This window comes from Aricia agestis, chromosome 17 (assembly GCF_905147365.1).
Source record: "Aricia agestis chromosome 17, ilAriAges1.1, whole genome shotgun sequence".
NCBI lineage: Eukaryota > Metazoa > Arthropoda > Insecta > Lepidoptera > Lycaenidae > Aricia > Aricia agestis.
In genome coordinates, this window is record NC_056422.1 from 430,297 (window position 1) to 457,340 (window position 27,044).

At 36.7% G+C, this 27,044-nt stretch overlaps 1 protein-coding gene across 5 annotated transcripts in view; it reads left to right on the top strand.

The window, feature by feature from the left end:
• LOC121735701 (stress response protein NST1-like) overlaps nucleotides 1–27,044 on the top strand; it is a 138,130-nt gene that overhangs the window by 72,411 nt on the left and 38,675 nt on the right. For 4 of the 5 annotated variants that reach the window (XM_042126604.1, XM_042126605.1, XM_042126606.1 and 1 more), the window contains 2 exons: nucleotides 9,308–9,392; nucleotides 20,466–20,558. In XM_042126604.1, the coding sequence (XP_041982538.1) occupies nucleotides 9,308–9,392; nucleotides 20,466–20,558 (178 nt within the window). Of the gene's footprint in view, nucleotides 1–4,892; nucleotides 4,912–9,307; nucleotides 9,393–20,465; nucleotides 20,559–27,044 lie in introns of those variants that run through there. The other variant, XM_042126608.1, reaches the window with a different exon arrangement.

The window sequence follows — 27,044 nt, forward strand, 5'->3', positions numbered from 1 at the left end:
ACTTAAACTTTTAAAATAAATCGTTATAAAGACTATACTAATCAGCGTTGCCAGACGTCCCGATTTTGGCGGGACGTCCCCATTTTTTCATCAAAATTAAATGTCCCGTGACAGTGACAGGCACAGTCCCGCTTTTCGGGAAAAGCCCGAACGTAGGAATGTGCAGCGTGCTGAGAAAGAAAGGTGCATAATGAAGATAAAAGTACAGGAGGTAGAGTTGTGGATTTTCTTTGGCTACTTTAGCTATCTTTTGTCACGAAAACGTTATTCTAACGCAAATAAAAAGATAAAAATTAAAAAAAAAAACTTTTGATTTTATACTTTTTCTTACATTGTCCCGCTTTAGGCTGAAGAATCCCGCTTTTTTTCTCAAAAAGTTTCAAAGTCCCGACTTGGCACAAAAAAAATCTGGCAACGCTGATACTAATTGATAGAAACCGTTTTATTCTTAGAAACTCAAATAAACTCGGTCACTTTTCTTTACAAGGGCTTATTAATACCTACTTCATACCTTAGATATAAAAAAAAACTAAACATTTTATGTTATAATAATGGTTAAAAAACTAAAAAACACGCCTATTTTATTTTCATATATTATTAAAATTATTTATTTTTTCGAAATATAGAGAAAGTTGTGCTAAAAGATTATGTTACATTTATAGGTACAGCCCAAGCTTATAAAATTATGTTAAAAAATTGTTTAAAAAAAGTTAAGGTATTAGTTGTGTCTGCCAAACGGCACAACGACACAAGACGACATTCGACACAAGGTAGCCACTACTCACTAGCCAGCAGCTGAAAAAGTTGGCTCAGCCTCCACGCTGGTTGATACAATCATTGTCATTTAAAGTGAATTATTATAGGTGAACTGAATGTAAATTGTTTAGTGGGTTGCCTGTAGCCAGTTCACGCACCCCCGCGCGCAGAGCACGTATGAATCACGCTTCTTTGTAATCCCGCCAGTCCCGCGGGATCCCGCAAAATTTTCGACCGGGATTAGTCCCGCAAAATACATGCGGGATCCCGGTATCCCGGTATTGCATTCCCTAGCTATAGCTATACAATGGTCGCAACGTCTCTACATGATGGCCGTGTTCAGTTGTGACTTGTGATCTAAACGTCGTTCAAGATGGACGTGGAAGCATTAGCCGCTGCGGCAATATCTGTGCAGCACATACCATCATTTCAGTAATGTGCACACTGCACAATGTTTGTTATTATACATACTATACTGTCGCAGACGGAGTCGCGGGCAACAGCTAGTATAATAGTATCTATGGTCAATCTATGGTCAATATATTTATACAGCACGTACAATTTTCAATTTTGTAACTTCACTAGCTGACCCGGCAAACGTTGGTTTACCACATAAATTATTTCTAATAGGCAATAGAAATCTTATATCTTTAAACGAGCAATTCTTGTAATAATTGGGATCTCGGAACCAATCGGCTCCAACGATTTTCATGAAATTTAGTATATAGGGGGTTTCAGGGGCGATAAATCGATCTAGCTAGGAATCATTTTTAGAAAATGTCATTTTATTCGTGTTTTATCGAATTCCGAGCAAAGCTCGGTCAAATAGCTAGTAATATAAAAATGAGATAGAAACCCATTCTCAGGATTCTAACGAATGTACATACAAAATTTCGTTGAGCCGTTTTGGAGGAGTTCGTGCACAAATACTGTGAGTTGTGACACGAGAATTTTATTTATAAGATTATTATGAGACGACGTACTCGTACTCGTCATTTTGAATGAAATTCTTAAATTGACATACGACGTCCTCAGTCACCTTCCTCGACCGCTCGCTGGGCATTGATACACAAACCCAAGATACACAGTTGCGAACAAAAGTAAGACTCAAAACTGTCGCCAAATACTCGTCTTTACTATAATAGGTACTTGTAATCAAACTATCAACAGTTTTTTTTACATAGGAGTCCACAAAAAGCAATAAAATTTTATGATCGAACTTCGCCGGTAGGACAAGGCATGGTGGTGAGACGTATTTTTCATATATATATTTTTTAATTCAATGAAATAATTAGGTTGTAAGAGTTAATTAAATTGTGTTCTAAACACAAATCACAATTCACAATACAAAGATACTTAGGTTTCACAACTTTCATCTAAGAGTTTATGTTAAATAAATAAATATGTATATGTTTTGCGTATGATATAAATATGTATAAATGAACGAAACAAATATTTATTAGATAAACTGTTATAAGTCAGAAAAAAATAAAAACTGAAAATCGATTTTCTTCGTTTTAATGGCCCCCATAAGGGATAGCCGACTAAAAAAGAGTTAATAATGTAGCTTTTTGTATGTCCTACAAGTATTATATTATAGGTTTTTTTTCTAATCTGTACCAATTTTGAAATATAATAACTTTTCACTTTTTAATGAACGCGGGATTGGGATTTTCTTTTCGAGATAATTCAAAAACTATTAAAGCGAGACACCTGGGTGTTTTTTTCGGGGATTTGTAATTAAGTACTCTTTCGAATCAACAAATAAAAAGACGATGTCCGTTTTTTGGGCTACAATAAACCCTGTTCTCGACCACGTTCGAACGTGGTCGAGAATTCGGAGCACGAAAAGCACTTCTTAAACAACAAAGTTATGTAAAAAATAAAATTGCCGCAGAAGAAATTCAAACTGCTGGTCCATCACCCGACAATCGAGTCCCTGGACTCTTTGAAATAAGGGCGATTGAAAAAAGAGCAAAGTCTGCAGAGGCAACACGTAGATGGAGAATGAAAAGAAGAGGCGTTAGTGAGTTAACAAATAAACTGGCGAAAACTGCAGCTCAACGCATGCGAGAATACCGAAAGAGAAAAAAATTGTAACTATTCATTTATTTATGAAACTAATGCTATTATAGGCTCGTAAAATTGTAAAACAATATTGTGATATATGTATTTTATCAAACATAAATCGAGCAGTTTTAAGTTTATACTGTACTTACTTATACTTACTAATTTTAAAGATATTATAAAAAACATGACAAAGAAGATTTGCCATACAAACTACAATATTATGCTAACGTACTTTCTTAGATGAGTAGGTAATAGAAAAAATATTTGTAGAGGCTGTACAACTGAAAACTTTTTACTGTGTGCGACCCTATGTTAGGTGTTAAGGCCATCCCCCGAGCAAACGACCTTGACCACACATTTGCCGCGTTGCCGAGATCGCACCAAAAACCAATTTTTTTACTTATCATAGTTCAAAGTTGAACTAAAAAAAATTAAAACGGCAAATGATAATATGTAGTTAATGAAGTTGTATTTCTATTGGCGTGTGTTTCAAATAAACGTAATTTGTAAATTACATACACGGGAGATATACTGAATGTATGCTTGAATAAATCGTTATTACTTTGAAAGCTGATATCATTATGCTGAAGATTATTGCTGTATTCAGTATTTTTATTATAATTTTGTAGCTTTCAAATTATAAGTTAATAAGGCTCTGAAAACGATAAATTACGGTGTATGTGATTTTTGATTATATTTGGAAAAGCTTGTCCAATTTAAATAATAAAATAATGTACTCCTACTGGATGAAAAAAATACCAAAGTCACATCTTTCGGGAACTTTAAACAGTTCTAACTAAAGTAATAATACAATCTATGCTTTAAAAAATTGTTTATTTGATACCTTTTACAAAAATCCAAAGATTGCCCGATTTAATTTTCGGCCTGACATCTAGATTTCCCACAATATTTATTTTTCCTCTAACAAACTAAAAATGTATCCACGCTCCTGAGTGAACATTTCACATCTCTCTCTCTCGCATGAAAACCGACAGTGATCGCTGAGGCGCGGTGCTATGTGGACGTGTGACGGATTTCGCTCTGCCGATAACGTGATTTTAGTGTAATTGAAGCGTTTAGTTCTTAAAATTTGTATATAGGTATTTTTCATTGTTTTATAGTATATTAAGTTTATTCTGTAAATATTTAAAATTATATTGCGCGTCTGTAAAAATGGGTGACAAGAAAAATAAAAGACGTCCAGCAAAAAAGCGACAGCTTCGTGAAAGCCACAAACACATGATGGAAGTAAAGTAAGTTCAATTTTATCTACTTTCTTGTTGCGTACTTTATTTTGAAAAAAAAACGAACAATTACGACCCCGAATCAAAATATTTCGTCACTCTCAATGTGTTTTAGGATAGCCAGGATCGTTGTGTCAAATAAAACATAAAATAAAGTAACATAGAATATCATTGAAATAAACTATTATGATTGATTACGATTTACGAAAATCCTCTAAGATTCGAACCATAGACCTTGGAAATTGACATAATAATGTTATCACAATCTTTCGTTGTAATAACATTATATTAATCATAGACATAATATATACTTATGTCTATGATATTAATTTCCAATCGGCCTATGGTTCGAATCTTAGAGGATTTTCGTAAATCGTAATACAGTTTTTTTATGTTTTATTTTATCACTGATAATAATTTTGCTTTGTATCTGAACATTTATGTTGGAGTTTTGCACTCCAAAATAAATGTTCAAAAAGTAAAAAAATCTCCACTCATCGAGTTGATTATATCGTTAGCCTAAATAAGTTTAGGATAGCGTCGCGCGTCGGGGATCGTTCTGATAAATCAATGTTCAATCGGTCTATGGATCGAGTTTCAGAGAATTTTCGTATTACTTTTTATGTTTTTTTTTATCACTATTAGCACAGAATAAATAATAGTACAAGTACTATTAGGTACTATGAGTTCATTTTGCTTTGAATCTGATGTTTTATTTAGGCCTTTATGATTTAAATTTTTATTTCAGGCGGCGGAAAACCATGGATTGTGCAATTATTGATAATCCAAACGAATCACCAAATGCCAATTCAGATCCAGCGGCAGGTAGTATGTTGGAAAGGTAATATAAGTTTATTTACCTACTTATTATAAGTTGTAACTTGTAAAAAACGTCCTTACTCCTTCACGACTACGAAACACAGCGCAAGGGCTGTTTCACGCCGGTTTTCCTGTGAGTCCGTGGTATTTCTCTGGTCGAGTCGGCCCATTCGTGCCAAAACATGGCTCATTCATTGTATTTTTTATGATCCAGTTTATCTATTACAAGCTATTTTACCCTTTTTATGATATTATTTTGGCTATTTGGGTGGAGAAGCTTCAGAGGCAAGGAAGAAAGAATTTAGAAATACTAGAGAGATGCATACTAGAAAGACGAGTCGAGCAGAAACTAATGAAGATTTGTTGCACAACTTTTTAATGAGCTCTGATCCATATTTGTCTTGTCACATTCGTCCAAAGTTGTCTAAAAATAAACACCAAGAATTTCATCCAGACACAGTCGACATGTTGCTTGAAATACCTCTTTTATCAGAAGATTACGAAGAAAGTGAAGTTGTGTCATTACAAGGCGATGATAGCATTGGAGATCCACTATGTTTGTAAAGCGCGTTGGTTTAATTGATTATTATTTAGGTATTATTGTTTATTTATAAGTTTCATTTGAAATTGTTTGAGTTATTAGTGTGTGTAACAATTTTTATTTTATTATAATTACAATAGTTTAGTCAGTAGTTAATTTTACTTTAATGTTGTTTTTGCTATCCATGTTTGCAAGTACATAATAAGTATTGTTGCTTTTTAAGGACTCGTTTTATATATTATTTTATACGTGGGAGAGCCATGCTTCGGCACGAATGGGCCGGCTCGACCGGAGAAATACCACGTTCTCACAGAAAACCGGCGTGAAACAGCGCTTGCGCTGTTTTTCGCCGAGTGAGTGAGTTTACTGGAGGCCCAATCCCCTACCCTATTCCCTTCCCTACTATCCCCTATTCCCTTTCCTACCCTCCCCTATTACCCTATTCCCTCTCAAAAGGCCGGCAACGCACTTGTAGCTCTACAGTCTACTGATGCTGCGAGTGTCCATGGGCGACGGAAGTTGCTTTCCATCAGGTGACCCGTTTGCTCGTTTGCCCCCTTATTTCATAAAAAAAAAACCCATACAATTTTCGTAATTATTTTTTTTCGCCTTAAAACATCATTCTTGTACAAAATTTATAAAGAATTTATTGTTACTCTTTAGGAAATCTATCGAATAGTATTTTTTTCCACACCTAAAAAGTTAGTAAAATTATTTCAAAATTTTGAATCCCTCTACTGCAAAAGGCTGCTCGTAAATTTTCGTATTTTTTTTTCTAAACCTTATACTTATACCACTATAACTTTACTTGTTTCAAAAATGAACCAGAATGACTTAGTAGTTTTTGCAAAAAATCTATTTATAGATTCTTTCCCATACAACATTTTCGTAATTATTTTTTTTCACCTTAAATATACATTTTTATAAAAAACTTAATAAGGATTTATTGTTACTGCTCTTAAAATCTATCGGATGGTATTTTTTTCCACACCAAAATCATCAACGTTGCCATGGTGACATACTTACCTATTTAGTCACTTCAATAAAATAATATTATCGTAAATATAATATTGTGACAAAGCAACGTTTGCCGGGACCAATGATATTCTATGTTACTAACGTAACGCCGGGACAGTAAAAAACGATTCCTGAATTTCGTTTTATTTCTTGCTGTACTTATGTAACTGTAATTTTAATGTACAATGTAATTTAACAGAAAAAATGTTTATGAAAAAATTGAATGTGTTTACGCAGTTGGGTTTTGTGGTTTTGTCATTATTTTATAATATAATAGGTATATTATAAAAGAATAACTGTGTTTTATTTACCATAAGTAAGCCAAGCTACGGTCTACCGGAGACGGGAGAGATCCACCTGTACAGCACGCAGGTATGCCTGCACAGGTATACCGGTAGGTGTGTGGGACCTGGTCGCCTGCGCAGATCCAAAAAACTGCACAGGTATATTCCCACACACATTCCGGTCTACCTGCGTGACGTGTATGGCTTACATTACTACCACAATAGACATAACGAATCAGTATAATATCGACTTCAAACTTTTAAAGATTCCCGCGTATCCTCGAGGACAAACGTGCATTTTTGTAAGGTTCAAGCATTTATGCACTTCAGTTGAATGATTATAAAGTTTATTTTCAAGTGCGTTTATATTACCTCTCCGCTGTGCTCCGTTCTATCTGCATTCTGCACTAATCTTAACATGAGTAAACAATATAATTTATCATCATCGAAAATCGCTTCCGCTCCTCAGTGGAGCCGCACTCTTATAGTTCGCTCATGGAAGTATAGTACATAGTACGCGCTTGTTACGCGCCTTCTATTGAAATCTCTATGCGACAGCTCAATAATAATCAGGTTTATCTTTTAGAAGTTCCCGGTTTAGCCGCTAGCAAAGCTGGCGCTGTCTTATCGGACAATTAGGGGGCGTGGCTTAGAAATGCGAATCCTCAAGGTCATTGGCAGTTGTCAGCGTCTTAACCGATTCAGTGCGGATGACACGGGAGCCGTATCATACATGTTTTTAACGTGTGGCGTATGAATCTCCCTCAAATTACACTTTAGAAGGTTCTACTCTGAACAAAATCATCTTAATTTTCCACGTAGAACAAGCCTTTAGGCTTCGCCTCTGAATATTCTGTGAATTGAAAAAAAGTAGGGGCCGTCAACCTTTTTTAAAAGGTGCTTTCATTGCGGATTACACGACAGCCGCGTCTTATGGGTTTTTTACGTGTGGCGTATGACACGAGAGCCGTGTCATTTAGAAAGCGATTGTATCTCCCTCAAATTACACTTTAGAAGGTTCTAATCCTAACAAAACCGTCTTAACTTTCCACGTAAAACAAGCCTATAGGCTTCGTTTCTGAATATTCTGTTCATTGAAAAAAGTAGGGGCTGTCTTCTTTTTTTGCCCGGCCGTACGCCTGCCGGACCCCCGCCGGAACGCACTCTGTTCATACATTTTGTTGTGGACCCCGCATGCTATCAGAATTTTGACGTGTCAAAATGTATTTTTCTGATCAGAAATTCGGATAATGTGCGGCCGGGCTTTTTAGTAGTGAACTTTTAATAAAAAATAAAGAAGTAATATTGGAAGCCCATATTATTCTATATTATTTTAGTCTTTCAAGTTCTCGCAATTTTTTTTAAACATTAACGTAGAAAAATACTCGCGATGACATCAAAGTATTACTAATCCACTAACGATTTTTGTTTTAATCTAAGTTGTTTCTTTCGAAAATATTTCTATCTAACTGTTTCCGCAAACTTCCTTATCCATAGGAATAAAACGTTTCCCTGCAGTTGAAAGTGGTCTTGTACCTATAAGCTTTATTACTGGAACCCAATTACCGTGCTTATAAAATTTATCGAAAATCGATATAATATTTTATCGAGAACACTTAGTTTTTATGTATGGGATTGTCTAGTTCATATATTTTTTTTATTTCTCTTATGGTTCCCATCATCAGACTACCACTTTTGTGAACATGGTACCAAATCGGAACCGGATTAATCGGAACAAATATGAAATATCCCATACAACAAAAGAAAAATTTTGAAAATCGGTTCTCAAACAGCGGAGTAATCGTTGAACACACATAAAAAAATATCCACAGCTGAACGTATAACCTCCTCCTTTTTGGAAGTGGGTTAAAAAAACTTAACAACGAACTTCTTTAAATTTATCTACGAACGTATAATTTACATCGGAAACCCAGATCTATTTCATATACTCATTTTTCTAACTTTGAAACCTACAAAAGGTTTGCAACACCTGAATAAAAAAATCGCTTAACTGCCATTTTCAGGTTAAAACTTAGTAAAACTACTCGAAATCCACTCAAAACAACGTAGCCTTCCGTTAATATCAATGGTTGGGGTTCAATTAAATAAATTAAGTTAATAAACACGTAAAAATCAAGAAAAACAATAAATCTTTTTGAACGTGGCGGGTGACACGGTAGCCGTGTCATCTGCTTCTATGGCGTGTGACACGGCTCACGTGTCACGAGAAAACTTTATGCCGCCACGACTGAAAGTCTTCAAAAACGTGCGCCGCATTGAATCGGTTAAATGCCTGAACGTCCATTGTAAGCCGGCCCCTTGATGATCGACGACGAGTATTGTGCAATATCACGCTTCAATTTTATTGAACAGTTTATTTGACAATTAGATTGAAGGCGCGCGATGTTCAATATCAACCCTAGACGGTCAATAAATAATAAATTTGATTATTACGCAATACGTGGTGTGCCGTATGGGCTATGGTCTATGGCGCAATAAAATTGCTCGTATAGGGGCCCGCTTAGAGTGTCTTTCGTGGTGACTGGTGTCCCCTTAACAGTTTTATTTAATTTCAGATTAGCAGCCGGAAAAGTACCATCAGCAACAACAGAAGGCAGTGCCTGCAATACGTCATACTCACAAACAATATTTCAAAACTTGGTAAATATAAAATAAATATTATGTATTTGGATCTTTTGACATCTCTATATGGTATGAGTTATGACCACGGAATATAACTAGTCAAAACAAAATGAGGGCCACCACGTTTTTTAAGTGCCTTCAAGAATTTATGCGAATACAGGATAAATTAATGAAAAAATTAGATACATTAATTAAGTAATTTTAAACTTAAAATAATGATAAAAATAATTGAAAAACTGTTTTAAAACATATTTTACTGAAAAATAAAATATTAAAAACATTATGGAGATAAAAAGAACTGTTAACAAGAAAATAAAAAGGTTAAAGGTTTATACTATGACCACAGATATAGATCAAGATAGCTGATACCGCATGTGTAATGTACTTCGCGTGCCATCGCGTTCCCAAACGACCAGCGAATAGCAATGCTCGTCTTTCGAAAGTGTGTTCTTTAGTCTGCGCTCCACCGTTATCGGAATCGGACGTCAATCGGAATTTTAAAAATGCCTAATTGTGCCATATTGAGCTGTACAAATTCGAATAGAAACGTTGACCCAGATAATGGACACGTTTCTTATCATCGGTAAGTAATTTTGTTATTAAATCATGTTTCCTTTATTTTAAAATCAATTATTTGATGTTAAGCGTTGCTGGCTGTAGTTTTTATCATGAAATTACGTAACTCCGTGTGTAGGTACCGCATGATTTACCGCTTTTAGTTACTTATCTTATAGAATATAGAGCCCGTTCTGTTTATTAAGCGCGCAATGAAAAAAAACGGCCAAGTGCGAGTTGGACTTGCCCATGAAGGGTTCCGCAGCAGCAATAAGGTATATTTTTATGAAATTAAAAGGTTTTTAATTTATTTTCATATTTCAGTTGATTTAATGAAAGTTAAATTAAGGCTTGCCATTTATGACGTATAAAAAAAACTACTGGCTAGATCTCGTTCGAACCAATTTTCGTTGGTAGTTTTTGTAGTAATGTACATCATATATTTTTTTTAGACTTATCATGCCCTTACTTTACAAGTTAGAGGGGGGGGGGGGACACACATTTTACCACTTTGGAAGAGTCTCTCTCGCAAACTATTCAGATTAGAAAAAAATGAAATTAGAAACTTTAATATGATTTTTAAATACCTATCCATAAATACCCCACACGCATAGGTTAGATGAAAAAAAAAATTTTTGTTTCTGTTGTATCTATGGGGACCCCTAAAATTTTTAATTTTTTTCCATTTTTGTTTCAAAATCTTAAAGCGGTTTACAGACTACATCTACTTACCAAGTTTCAATAGTATAGCTCTTATAGTTTCGGAGAAAAGTGGCTGTGACATACGGACGGACAGATAGACAGACAGACATGACGGATGTATAAGGGTTCCGTAGCCAAATGGCAAAAAACGGAAAAGCCAAAAAATCACTTTTGTTGTATGGGTGCCCCCACGGAATATATAACACTAAGGCAGACTAAGGGAAAGGGCATGTGGGCGTGGCCCACGTGCCATAGTTATGTTCTCCTGGACATAACTTAACTCGACGTTTGGGTCGAATTGGGTCTCCACCCCATTTCGACAGCTGGAACAGTCTCTCAGTGAATCACCTATCATGGCCATGCCATCAGATGCCATGATCAAGGTGTATAGCTTTTCGAAGCAGTACCAGGTTTTTATACCTTCCAGGGAGGACTGGGAAAGGAAAAATCCAATCGATGTCCGCCCTAGCGACATAGTTTGGTTCACGGATGGATCAAGGAAAGACAATCGTGCGGGAGCCGGAATCTACGGAGGCAGGCCACCAAAAGGCAAATACGCCTGTTTGGGGGAGTTTGCGACCGTGTTTCAGGCTGAAGTCTTCGCTATCCTCGGTTGTTCACTAGAAAGCCTGGAGATGGCCCTAGTTAATAAAAACGTTTTTATCTTCTCCGATAGTCAAGCTGCACTTAAAGCACTGACTGCCGCTGAAGTCTCGTCCAAATTAGTTCTGGAATGCATTGAGACGTTAAACATGCTAGGAAGGAACAACAACATCCGCCTAGTATGGGTCCCGGGCCACAGCAACGTCCCCGGCAATGAAACCGCTGACGAGCTGGCTAGGCTTGGGGCCGAGAGTCTCATATATGGTCCAGAACCAGTCTGTGGTATAACTCCCAGTACCACAAGGCAAGTGCTCAAGGAATAGGGTCACAGACTATGCAGGAAGCAATGGGACCCCTGGCCTTGAACACTCCAAGGCACTAATTCCTGACTTCAACAAGAAACAATCAGAATTAGTGCTCACCTTGGGTAGGAACCAATTAAGAATCCTTACCAGAAGCCTAACTGGGCACTGCAAGCTCAACAAACACCTAAACAGAATGGGTATTTGTAGCATAGTGACTTGCAGATTCTGTGAGGAGGAGGATGAAACACCTATTCACCTTCTCCTCGACTGCCCTGCTCTACTACAGAGCAGGAACAGGCACCTTGGTCGCCACGAATACTCGTCCACAGAGGAAATTCGTGGCACCAACCCCAACCATATCGTTCAATTTATGAGCAGTATAGGGTTGGGGATGATACTCTAGTGCGAAGGAGTCACAATAGATCCTCATGGGTCGCAGTGACGTCAGGGCTACAGTGACCTGCCTTCTTAAAAAAAAAAAATGGGAGCCCCCCTTAAATATTTACTAATACAATTAAGGATTTTCTGAAAATTTCAATTGCCTAGCTGTTACTATTATTGATTACGAGCGAAGAAAACCTTAAAAAAAAGTCTAGCTATAGTGGTTCTTGAGTTAGAGCCTGGAGACAGACGAACAGCCATCGAACTCTCAGTAATAGGGTCCCGTAAAAAAGGGACCCTTTTTAGGGTTCCGTGCCCAAAGGGTAAAAACCCTTTGGGCACGGAACCCTAAAAATGAACTTAAACTAAAAAGTATCAAAAATAAAAAGTTAAAATCGAATAATTTTACGGACGGACCGTAAGGGGAAACAGGCAAAACAACGTTTGCCGGGACGGCTAGTTTTCTATATAAACACAAAAACCATAAAAACAAACAATAAATGTATATTAAAACTAATTAACTAACAGACCTTTAGCATAATTATTATTTTTCCGATTGATTTTATCGATATAATCGATCGACATTATGCCATCCCTTTTTGAGTAACGGCTAGTGACGTCACAAATCATGGTCATGATAGAACATTCTAGAAAAAAGGAAGTGCGCGAGTACGAATTAAAACCTTACTCTAATTGACCTAAGGTGTAGAATTGCGTACAACTTCAAGTCTTTTATCATATTAAGCCGTCAAGCGCCATCTAGCGTTGAATAGCTGAACTTGGTAGTCAAGAGCCGGTATTGCTAAATTTAAGCTAAATTCTTCTTTATTTCAAAAGTGTTATGGTGGTTTTTACGACATGGTATTTTTTTAAAATTCTTTTTGTGATTGGTTATTTTTTTGTGTGCGTAAAATGTTACTGCGTGAGTTTGGCGACAGCAGTTTCTAATGAAACTTATCGCTATGGCCTTTCCATTAGTGTTATGTTATATATTCCGTGGGTGCCCCCCTTAAATATATATTTTTTTGTTTTTAGGATTTGTTGTTATAGCGGCACGAGATATACACAATCTGTAAAATTTTCAACTCTCTAGCTATTACCGTTCTTGAGTTACAGCCTGGAGACAGACAGACAGACGGACAGACATCGAGGTCTCAGTAAAAGGGTCCCGTTCACAGAAATGGATCTAGTTAGATAGGCCATGTGTATGTACTTCGCGTGCCATCGCGTTCCCAAACGTTGTACAATGTAATCTTTCGAAAGTCTGTTCTTTAGTCTGCGCTCCACCGTTATCGGAATCGGACGTCAGTCGGAATTCTAAATAAAAATGTCTAATTGTGCCGTATTGGGCTGTGGAAATTCGACTAGAAACGTTGGTCTAAATAGTGGATACGTTTCTTTTCATCTGTAAGTAATTTTATTATTAAATCATTTGTCCTTTATTTTAAAATCAATTATTTAATGTTAATCGTGGGTGGTTGTAGTTTTTACCATGAAATCTACGTAACTGCGTGTGTACCGCATGATTCATAATACATTGCCGCTTTAGTTAGAAAGTTTGTCCGCTATTGAGCGCGCAATGGAAATAAAACAATCGATATTTTCACTCATCGCTTAGTTTCGAGGTACACTCAATATTCTCATTTTTCTGTCAAATGAAGCAAATAGTGTTGTACATATTCTCGATTATAATTAATCGATTTTCGAAACAGACATGAAACAGAGGAATTTGGGATTTCGCTTTGGGATATTTTGTGACTCGGTAATTATATTTTATGTAATGTGAACTTCGTGTCACTTAAAAACCTTCCCTGGACTTCTACGAATATTAAGACCAAAATCAGCCCAATCCGTTCAGCCGTTTGCAAGTTTTAGCGCGACTAACACATTTGAAAATCCATTTTTATATATAGATGTGTTTATGTTCCTGTTTAGTGTCTGTCTATCTGTCTGTCTGCCTGTCTGTCTGTCTGTCTGTCCGTCTGTCCGTCTGTCCGTCTATCCGTCTGTCCGTCTGTCGGTCTGTCGGTCTGTCGGTCTGTCGGTCTGTCGGTCTGTCGGTCTGTCGGTCTGTCCGTCTGTCCGTCTGTCCGTCTGTCCGTCTGTCCGTCTGTCCGTCTGTCCGTCCGTCCGTCTGTAACTCAAGAACAGCTATAGCTAGACCTTTTATATAATCAAAGAGTATATCTGTTGCCGCTATAACAACAAATACTAAAAATAAAATAAAGTTAATATTTAAAGGGGGCTCCCATACAAGAAACGTGATTTTTTTGGCCTTTTTAGCTCACAATCAATAATGGTAACGGCTAGGCACTTGAAATTTTCACAAAAAACTTAAATATATTGTCACTTTAATAATTAATAATAAAATTAAATAAAAGTAAATATTTAAGGGGGGCTCTCATACAAAAAACACATTTTTTTGTCTACTTTCGCTCTATACCGGTACGGAACCCTTCGTGCGCGAGTCCGACTTGCACTTGGCCGATTATTCTGTCAAATCAAGCAAATAGTGTTGTACGCATCCTCGATTCTAATCGATTTTAGAAACAGAGGAATGATAATGTTCGCTTTGGGATATTTTATGTTTGTTTCTGTTTAGTGATTTATTTCAGAATAATATTATATTTTATAATTACAGGTTTCCAAGTGACCCCGATCTCAAGAATAAATGGATCGAAGCGACGGGCAAAAGAAATTGGTTCCCTACAAAATATAGTCGAATTTGTTCTGCTCATTTTAATGAACGCAGCTTTAAGAAAACAAATAAGTTTCGACGACTATCTTCAAAAGCAATACCGACTATTAATATACTAAAAATATCAAATAATGATGAAGTAAGTGGCAAGACATTTGGCTTGAATATGGCACCATTTTCTCAAACCTAAAATTCTCTAATACATATTTGACAATAAATAGTAGACGTTGTCAATGTTGGATGGAACTCTTTATTCTTCTTGTATTTTATAGACCTCTTGCTCTATCCGATCCGATATTGTTTTTTTTTATTAAATAAGGGGGCAAACGAGCAAACGGGTCACCTGATGGAAAGCAACTTCTGTCGCCCATGGACACTCGCAGCATCAAAAGAGCTGCAGGTGCGTTGCCGGCCTTTTAAGAGGGAATAGGGTAATAGGGGAGGGTGTAGATGGGAAGGGAACGGAATAGGGGAGGATAGGGAAGGGAATTGGGCCTCCGGTAAACTAACTCACTCGGCGAAACAAAGCGCAAGCGCTGTTTCACGCCGGTTTTTTGAGAGAACGTGGTATTTCTCCGGTCGAGTCAGCCCATTCGTGCCGTGGTGCCATTTTTATACGTGGGAGAGCCAAGCGATCGAATATCGATTTCGATAATGATCGATAATGAATCGAGGGAATTCCATCACTAAAGCGCTCTTGTGACCTCACAGTTGGTAGGAAAACATGCGGTATCTATCTTGATCTATATCTGCGTTGTAGCCCGAGACCGCGTCCCCATCAGACACTGCACCGCCACCGTGTTACGGTACGGTGCCGCGAACCGTGCGCCACCCGCGGGCGACCCGTGTCTTTATTCAGTCCAGTGTTGCCAGGCCGTGGGTAATTGCCTACGCCATGGACAATTTTAGGATTATTTTGGAAAAAGGGGAAAAGGGCGGAAGTAGTAAAAAATATTACTTAATATACTTACCTAATACTTAGTATTTCTTTTCTGAAACAAAATTACAAATAAATATATTATAAATGTCATAACTCATAATATTATAGTAACAATACTATCATACTATATCATAATATTATGGCACTTAACAACGTTATTTAATAATTATTAAGTAACTTAACATATTGAAAGAACTAAATATCTAATCAACTTTATATAAAACTAGCTGTTGCCCGCGACTTCGCCCGCGTCAGCAAAATGTGATAACGAAGATAATAAAAAAGAGATAATTTTTCGAACAAAATACTTATATAAAAAAATAAAATATTATATGTTCCTCCTTTATTGAAAGTCAGTTAAAAAGTAGCCTAAGTTACTCCTTATTACATCAGCTGTCTGCCAAAAAAAGTCCCGTCAAAATCGCTCCAGCCGTTTCGGAGATTAGCCGGAACAAACAGACAGACATACAGACAGGCAAAAATTGTAAAAGATGCTATTTTGGTATACGTATCGTAAGTACATTCATATGCATGTAGTAAGAAACGGTTCTTTCAATATTACAAACAGACACTTCAATTTTATTTATATGTATAGAATGTATAGAATTATTATTATATGTAAGTAATATGATATTATCATTGCTTTGCATAAATAGTTTTATTATGTTTTTTGAGGTGATCCTCAGTGACCTCATGGTAAAAAGCGATCTTTTTTATGATGCAAAATAAAAAAAATGAGTGTGTCAAGCTAAAGTTTAATAGATTTCCTTAATTTTGTCTTAATGAGTGTGGGCGTTTTTTGTAGTGATGTCCAACTCGGAAAAAATAAAACTCGATTTAACCCGAGTTAAAATTCACGTAACTCGGGTAGAACTCGAGTTACGTAACTCCAGTTAACAGGATGGACAAGTGAATGCTTTTTTGAATTTTTACCAGTTTATTCCCTCAGCTTCGCATAAATAGTAAAAAAATTGGAACCGACCATGGAACCGACAAAATATGATATTTTTATCTGTAAAAAAGAAAATTATTGTTTGAAATATAATCATTTATTTATGTATTTTTGGCGGTTTACGAACTCGATAAGTGAGAATTGAACTCGAGTGGGTTCGAGTTACGCCCAACTCGTGTTAACTCGAGTTAGTTACTCGAGTTGACCATCACTAGTTTTTGATCAGGTCTGGCAACACTGATTCCATCTGATTGTGACTTCAGTCGATATTTGCGCTCGAACGAAAGTGCTTGTCTGGATATGGATCGCAAAAAAATTCTTCTCTTGTTGTTACTAAGACGAAGATTGAAACAGAAACAGAGGCAATTTTGGGTAAATCTGTATATTTGTACGATGAACCCAGACAGCCAGACAAAAGTCTGATACGAGTCATCGATGTAAATCGTTAAAATTATAAACTTTAGGTATAAAGCTGACCATATTAATATTATTGCGATATTGTTTATACTGGTGACTTGGTTGCAAATAAAGTTTGAGTTTTGAGTTATGCTAGTGAGATGCTAATAATAATAAGTACTTAATTAATATAGGCTGATTCCTATATTAATTAATTATTATTATTATTAGTCCAATATCACATTACTCACTACTCAGTCCCTGTTTCAAAAGTACTGAAGCGCCATAATTATAAGTATAAAGTACCTATCAAGATAAAATATTATCTGCCAGATAAATCCGTCCGATATATCCCTGTCATGGCTTCACAAACTAGTCTCCGTAGGCAGTCATTATCGGGCGGTCGGAGCGGCAACGTCGCATTTACGATCGTACCGCGTACGTTCCAGTTAACGATTGACTTGTTTATTTACTTTAACAACTTTTGTATGGCAGTGGTTTTTTCTTCTTTCTACGGTTTTTGAAGTGGTTTTTATAAGTAAATAACTTAAATAAGTAAGTACCTACTCATAAAGTCGTTCGTCGTTTAAAATCAAGTGGTGTGATAAGTGCATAATGGAAGGGAAGAAACGCGAGAGGAATTCAAATTTTTCCCGTGAAGACACAGAAATACTAGTGAATCTCGTGCAAAAATATAAAAACATACTAGAAAATAAGAAAAGTGATGCCGCGACTTGGCAGGAGAAGGAACGGGCGTGGAAGGCCCTAGAAGCAGAATACAACTGCTCTGGAGCGGAGATCTACAGAGACGCGAAACACCTCAAAATAAAATATGAAGCTCTCAAAAGGGACACCCGTAAGAGATTTAGAAATGGCGGTGGCGCTGATAGAGAACCCCCTTTAACACCAGCACAGCAAAAAGTCAAACAATTGATTTTATCATCTGTTGAAGGGGGTGAGAGTACTTGCGACTTTGATCAACCCGGTAAGAGCCATTTTACTTACTCATTAATCATCATTAATCGTCTTTACTAATATTATAATTGGGAAGAGTTTGTTTGTTTGTTTGTTTGAACGCGCTAATCTCAGGAACTACTGGTCCGATTTTAAAAATTCTTTCAGTGTTAGATAGCCCATTTATCGACGAAGGCTATAGGCTATATTTTATCGCGCTAAGACTAATAGGAGCGAAGAAATAGAGGAAAGTGTGGAAAAAACGGGAGAAATTATTTGAAAGGGCTTTTTTGAACGTACTGGAGCATTTTTTATGTTATTTGGCACACATGAAGAATAGACCACGTGAAAGGCCATAGGTTTCTTTTTTTGCGGAAAAATGAACGGTTGCCGTGACGTTCCTAAATTACGCGGGCGAAGCCGCGCGGAACATCTAGTTACCTATAACACAGAATATATATTAGTAGCACCAACCTATAAATAACATAACAGTCTTGTCGGATATTAATATTATACAGTTTATGTGAATAAACTTATCTGTATTATTTATGCCATCGTTTATATTTTAAATACTTTAATAAAGTATTTGATATTATAAATGCGAAAAAATGTCTGTCTGTTACATCTTCACGCTCAAACCGCTGAACCGATTTTTCTGAATTTTAGTATGAAAATACTTCCCGGTAAAGGACGTAGCATAGGGTACTTTTTATCCCGGAAAAATGTACGGTTCCCGCGCGATAAACGAGTTTTGGCGCAATAAGCACATAATATGCAAGCGTGCGTGCGTGTGTGGCGTCAATGGTGAATGTGTGTGTATTGTGTATGTCCAGTGATGGGCGCATGCAAATATGCTATTCCTATACCTATTATCTGCGGCTTCATTTATTTTATTTTTTCATTTTTGTAGATATTGGTGCCACCGAATCTATTGATATCCCAGAATGGATGGGCTCCGCAGACAATTCAGTGATGTCAATGCCAGATAGTGATAGAGCCAATGGTAAATAAATATTTCCATAATTACTAAATCCTTGACAAATAAACTTTCAAAAATTACTTATATTTTAACTAAGTACTGCTTATTTTCAGATTCAGAAACAACAAAAAATATATTAGAAGAAAATCCATCGCCGAAAATGCCAATGGATTACGTAGATGATCCCGGGCCTAGTACTTCCTGGGTGGATGTGGAAGTTGTGGAAACTCCACCAAAACAATGGGCGGAGTGGAAGCACTCAAACTTAAAACCAGAACATCCTGGCATGTGTAAGTGAAAATGAAGTGCAAATGCTTTTCTTTCTTCCTTCTTTTCTTTCAAAGCTAATGTCCTGCCTATAACCTAGTTACTTACCTCTTATAAGTAATAGAGATGGTTCATGCTGTCAGATGATCCTCCTCCTGTTCTGAGCATGACCTCTTTCTGGTCATGTTAGGTTCTTGTCCCATCGGATATTGGGATCGAACTTAGTGTGTTGCGACTTGCGCATATACCCACTACCCAGGCAGTACCCGGCACTATAAAAAGAACTGGTTTACTGGCCGACTTAGCTGTAGTAGTTGGCAGGACGCCATTATTTAATTAATATTAAGTAATTAAGTATTGTCAGGTAATGAATAATGATTGTATCGACCGCGGTCACAAAATAATGTGGTGAATATTTTTTTTTTATCTGCGCCCTCGGACGGTTCTGGGTTCACAGGTCGGACGAAGTGGTGGTTAGGGGATAGCTAGAAATTTCCTTTTATTATTTAGCAATATTTTGAGATTTTGAGATTTTACCTTAATTAGATACAATTACAATATTACAAAATAAATTACAAATTAATAATAGGTATATTTGCAGGTAAACCCGAAGCAAAAAAACCTGTTAATAGATTAGCTGAGGAAAAGTTACAACTCGTCCAACTGCAAAAAACACTCATCGAGGAGGAATTACAAGAGAAGAAAATGAAGAAACAAATGATGATGATGGAGATGCGTCATAAAAAAGAATTGCACGAGTTGGAGAAGGAAGAAAGACTTTTAAAAATAAGTATTTTAAAAAGTGAATTAGAAAATAATGAGTGGTATTAATATAAATTCTGAATAAATAATTTGATTGCATATTATGTGATTTATTACTTAGATATAACATGCTTACTTTAATATATTTTTGAGGTCATAATAAGACACAATAATGAAAGACAGTAAAAAACCGTCGTACATACTTTGACAGTAATGAGAAAAATAGTCTAATACTATAATTTATAATATACTTGGACCTGTTTCACCACTTTCTGATAAAGTGCCTAATAGGCTATTCACAACTTTTTTGACTGATTCTCCATACTTGATCTGTCAAGTTAATTGGTGGATAGCCTTATCAGGAAGTAGTGAAACAGGCCCTAACCTGAATGAAATATGACTTAATTAGGGGATTTACAATTTACATTAAGTATTCCAATCCAGTGACAAGAGGCACTGGAATGCAATTTAGTACATTCCAGCACCGGCCTACAGCATTCCAGTAGCAATCCAGCGCTGCATTGGAATCATGTAAACCGGCCCCAATGCTACAAACTTGATACAAAGATGTTCTATTTTTATTTTCTATCTTTTTAGGCAAAAACATCGCAAGAAGATCAGCCTTCGACTTCGTTGAGCGAACCAGTAGTATCCTATGGAGAAGACTCAACACATGTGCAAGACCCGCTGGTAAGTTTGAATGTCTGTAGCTCTTTCCTGGTAAAACGGCTAAGTCGTAAACAAAAACGTTCTCCAAAATTTAAGAGGGCATTTCTATATTTTTCTACTTAGTCGTTGGACAGTAATGTGATGACGAATAATGTTTAAATAATATTATGAATATGACTAAATGTATGTATAACATGCTGCATACTACCTACTAAGTTATAATAGTAATAATTACTCAGAGACATTTAATGATGATTAAACTTCAGTTACTCTCATTAACTAAGAGTTTGACAGATAATGGATGGGATAACGAAATATAAGTATTTCGATCACATAATATTATTATTTATTATACATATACCAGATACACAATCCGCGGCAAACAACGACCTCACGAATGCAGGTAGGGTTGCCAACCATACTTTATATTTAAAAACATAAAATTTAAAAAATACTTTCTTTTTGTCCCTAAATTCCCTAATACTAATTTTTTTTCCTATCCAAACTTGTTTAATACGTTTTTTTTTGTCAAAAAAAGTTGGCAACCCTAAATGCAGGGGCCACACTAACGAGAAATGCCATTAATCATTAGAAGAGTGATTTAAGCTTCCATTTGTACATAGATTGGTTCAAGCAAACACTTTAATTTGCCCATAGGTTATATGAAATATATGGTTTTTAAATTACGCGACAAAAACCATTTTGTCGCTTACGCCCTTTCCATTTCTTGTTTTCTATGAGAGGCCGGCCCGGCCTCTCATAGAAAACAAGCAAATCTAAAACAAATCCAACACGGTTTTTTACTATAACACGGCGCGGCGTCACCTTAATGGTATTTCTCGTTAGTGTGGCCCTGGCATAAAATAGCACCAATGCAAACGCAACATTCTGGTGGACTTTTGATTTAGTAGTGCTCGAACGCTCCGCCGGGAAACATGCCTCAGTGCTCGTTCAGCAATTGTAAAAATCATACGTCTACAACGCAAAAAAAGGATGCAGTTTCATATTTCCGGTAAGTATTACTCTCTTCCTAATATATTTCTTACAATTGAATTGTAAATATTGGTATTTCGTTAATAAATCACCAAAATAAATCAACAGGAGGTATAATTATTTATAAACCATCTCATCATCATAGTGCGAATACGTGGCGAATACTCATACTAACTTATCGTAGTATAACATGCCCATTTGAAATGTTCGGGTTATAGGCTACGTTTCTGTTCCATTCGATGGAGTCGCTATTTATTTTTTTTTTTTTTATTGAGGAATTATTTTATTCAGGTTTCCTCGAGATCCAGTTAAATGTGGAAATTGGACATCAGTTATAGCACGGCAAAGAGGCGACGAATTTTTCAAGCCGACTGCAGCGAGCGTTGTATGTTCTAACCATTTTTTTGAGAGTGATGTATATGTGACTCCGACAGGCATGAAGAGACTACACAAAACAGCTACACCTCGAATAGTAAGTGAAATGTCAATATACAGGATGTAACAAAACTAAACTGATAATAATTAGGATGTGTAATGTGTATGAGTCTCCACTATCCTGTATAGTTCACTGTGAAAGTAGCAACGCTAAAATAGTAACTTAAAAAATATGGGCAAATCTCATGAATGTGCCCATACAAATCACAAATAAAATACTTTTAGGGCTGCTACCTACTTTCACAGTGATCTGTTACAATTTAGTACAATAATTTATATAATATATAATTAGTAATTACAATTATTATTTATTACAATCAACAAAAAAATGTTGAACAGTTCGACTCCACTCTTCACTTCGCCCTGTTCCAGCGGAAGTGCGGCCACAGAATACATATTAGTGCGGCCGTAAAATTTGGCACTGTAAGAATTTGAACTTTAAGACGTACACGCGGATGGTTGAATTTAGTTTGAAGCGAGCGTCGGTCGTAAAAAATATTGCTCTTTGTACATTGTTTTATAAAAAGATCTATAATTACTATGATTAAGGTTGATTTTAGATAAATATAAACTTTTTTAAACTATTACTCGGCGACAGATTTTCGAGAGGGTTTGTACGGGACTGTGTATCTACTACTAGTAATGTCATAAATAGTCTTAATGTGATCGAAGGGCTTATGTCTCATTTAATCTGGGGGCACGGGAGTGCCCCCGCCAAGATGAGCCAAGCGAAGCGCGCAAGGGCACTACCTACCTTTTCTCGAAACGTTTCGTCGTATTACAATTTACTTTATTTACAAAACTTAATTAATAATATTCGACTCTGAGTGCGCCAGTAAGTATAACATACCGTGGTTATTACGTACATGGTTATTCGTATCTAAAATGTCCAAAACTACTCATATTATACTTACTTACATATTTAGCGGTATCCACATTCCACACAATAGCAAATTTTACTATGGTGCATTACTATTATTATAACAATAAGAGTTTTAACATATTTTTATTACAATACACAATAAGTATTGTTAGTGTCGGGAATCGAACCCCGACAGCGCTGTGGGAACAGAAAGGGTTATTATGGGCTTAAGGGCTCTTCACATAAAAATGGTGGATTCAATAAAGTATTGTTTAAAATGCGTTATTTTACAGCTTCAGCCTAAACCGGGAGAGGAAATTAAGTCAAGTCTGAATGACACTTAATATTTAAGAAATAATGACCTTTCACACATCTTGTAACTGGTGTAAAGGTATGACCACATTAGGCCGCATTATTCATACAAATTTTATGACTGAATACGCATTGGGTCATAACTCATAATATGTTGTATTAAGTAATAACATAATATTATGTTGAAAAATGCGTCCCACCCCCGCTGCGCCCCGTCGCAATGCATACGTAAATTAACAAGACAAAGACAATAGACATAAATGATAATACTGTCTTAAGGGTGTGTAAGTTTCCCTTGTAATACAATTTACTGTGAAAATAGCAACAGTGACAACACTGATAAAACTTCTTTTTGTATGGACTATCATGAATTCATGACGTTAGGGCATTTCTTAAAAAACACAATTTAAGCCGGTAACGCACTTGCAACTCTTCTGATGTTACAAGTGCCATGGGCGACGGCAGTTGCTTTCAGTCAGATGACCCGTTTGCCCGTTTACCTTCTAATTTTATCAAAAAACTTATTATAAATTAACTAAACTAAGCGTTGTTACGCACACTTCGCTTCACTCTTCACTGCAGTGTTCCCAACTTAGGGGTTTTCCCCCCAGATTTAGGGGTTAAATAAGTGAGATGGGATTTTTTTAGGGGTCTGAAATTTTTAGGGGTATTTTCAGGGATTTTTTTACTTTTTAATATTTTTAAATTGTTGATATTAATATTAATTATTTCTTGACCTAGCGACTTCTAGCGACATCTATTGCCGGCTCTTGATATAGGCGAACGCGTTGGCCAACGCGTCTGCAGACGCGTTGGCCCAATGTGTAGAACGGGCGTTCGCGCGTTGGCCGTAGGTATTTAGACGTTGGCCGACGCATCTGCGAGCTTGCCGCGCGGGTCGGAAATGCCGGCAAAAGATCAAAGGACATTTGTCGCAAGCTTCGCGCTCCATCCACACATAGGCCGCGCGATCAGTTCGCCCGGAGCGGCGATGAAGAGTGCACGTTTCCTTCTTGTGGCGAATTAACATCTAACTTGACGAAATGGCGAACAATATGAGTATCGAGAAAACATTTAAATTTATTGGGCCCTATGGGTCTATACAAACGGACCGCATTTCAACTGCAATCCAACCGCAAATTGCAGTTGAAGTGCAGTTTGAACGCAGTTGACACGACTGCAATAGAACTGCAAACCGAACGCGCAGTCGGATTGCAGTTGACTGCAGTCGTGTGAACTTCATACCGACTGCATCCAAAATGCACTATCCCACCCACCCGCACGCTCCACTCTCCCGCGCATGGAATCAGTAGCAGTGCAGTTTGGATGCAGTCGGTATGCGGTTCACACGACTGCACGCCAACTGCAACTGAACTGCAATCCTACTGCGCATTTGGTTTGCAGTTTTATTGCAGTCATGTCAACTGCATTCAAACTGCACTTGAACTGCAATTTGCGGTTGGATTGCAGTTGAAATGCGGTCCGTCTGTATAGACCCTATCAGAGTAAAAACTGCCTGTGGAACCAAAAATCGTATCAAAAGTTGCAAAAAAAAAATAAGGTTATTGGACATTCTATTTTCCTCACGATGTTTTTAGGGTTCCGTACCCAACGGGTAAAAACGGGACCCTATTACTAAGACTTCAACGTCTGTCTGCATTTCTGTCTGTCCGTCTGTCTGTCTGTCCATCTGTCTGTCCGTCTGTCTGTCTCCAGGCTGTATCTCAAGAACCGCTATACTTAGCTAGATTTCTGAAATTTTCGCAGATAATGTACCTATATCTGTTGTCGCTATAACAACAAAATATACTAAGAACAAAATAAATTAAATATTTAATAAATAATAAATATATATTATTAATTATTAATCATGATAATTATAATAAGTAATAAGTAGATAATAATTTTTATATATAATAAATAATAAGTAATAAAAAAATTAAATTATTTTAATATTAGGTATAAAATATGTAAAAGTGAGTTTATTTCTTTGTTTGTTACGTTTTCTCGCCTTTTACTTATTTAATTCGAGAATACCCTTTTAAAACTTTTTCTTGTCCACATTTACAAAGTAATTATAAGCTGTGAATAAATATACAGCTGCAGCTGTTAGCGACTCAACATCCATTTTGAATCCGTCCGCACATTGGCGCGATCCAAAGCATACTGAACGACCTTCCTATGTGTGGATTACTCACAAACGCCGTTGCAAGCGCACTGCCAACGCGTCTGCAGACGCGTTGGCCAACGCGTTCGCCTATATCAAGAGCCGGCATATTACGTAATTCTATGACCACTCTGTGGTGACTGGCGGCAATACTGGCGCCACTGGCGGTCATTTTATTGTCTGTGCTGTGCATGGACAAAAAACCATAGACTATTTTTTTTAAACAATCATTATACATGTTTGACGTTTGAGTGGGTCTGAGTGGCACCAATTATGTAATAAAAAATGGACAAATACCTCTTCTTCAGCTGATTTTTAATTTGAAGTTTATAATGACTGTGACGCAGCGGGCTGTAAGCATTTTGAAAATATTTCAAAATTTGGATTAGCATTTGTCACTGTTCCAATTTCAAACGCGAGTGTCGAACGTGCATTCTCTGTCTATAATGTTGTTAAAAATAAGTTGAGGAATAGACTATCTATTGAAATGTTGCAAAGCATCCTGATGGTCCGATTTACATTAAATCGTAATGATGTCACTTGTGCAACATTTAATCCAACAAATAAAATGTTGAATTTATTCAATAATAAGATGTACGACTTCAAAACATCTGAATCTTCAGATGAAGATGAAATATTTAATATATTAAATCAATTATTATAATAAAAATGTTTTAAAACATATTTCAGTATATTATTTCTAAACTATTATAAATTTATATATATATATATATATGCATATTTTAGGGGGAAAACAGAAAAATTAAGGCGATTTTAGGGGTTTTTGACACCAATTTAGGGATAAATATTTTTGAGAGGTGGTAACACTGCTCTTCAGTCGCGTCCCGACCTCGCGCCCGGCCAGTCGGTTTTTTTGCGTTTTTTGTTTACGTGATTTTACACAAGCATGCCATATTGTGCCATTCTGCAGTGCAAAAATGATAGTAGGAAAATAAATGTTAAAAAGGGAGGAGTTTCGTACCACAGGTGAGTAATAATTTTATATTTTTTTAAGGAAATGTATTGGAATTCAGCAAATTAAAAAGGAATTTTCAAACCAAAATCAATCATACTGCCTTATAAATGAAGATTATTTTAGATTGGATCCTTTAATTCTGGAATATTCTCCGCTACTCAGTGATGTAGTCTGATCGCGCGGAAACCGTACATATTTCCTTTCAGCAAAATGGGTTCAGTGACAGACAGACTGATGCACTATCGCATTCATGTTATTAGTATGGGTTGATATTATATGGTACGTATACTTGAAGGTTTCCCCATGACTCTGCTATGAGGGAGAAATGGACAGACGCAACTGGTAGGGTGGATTGGCAGCCAACACCATTCAGTACGATATGCTCGGAACACTTCTCCGAGGAAGATTTTACTATATCGAAAAGCGGTTCGAGACACATGACACCCACCGCGATTCCGAAGACAAGAGTGCTGAGGTATTTTAATCAGGTAAACCGGGTTTTTCTTAGCCTATACTATCCCACTGCTGGGATATCCCCCCCGTGTGCGGTGTGGGGTATCCCGGCACCCGTGTGGGGTTTGGACGGTAATTTGCCACGCTGGTCCTTTGCGTGTTGGCAGATATATATCTATATATATAAAAATGGATTTTTAATTGTGTTAGTAACGCTAAAACTCGAAAACGGCTGAACGGATTGGGCTAATTTTAGTCTTAAAATATTCGTAGAAGTCCAGGGAAAGTTTTAAAGTGACACGAAGTTCA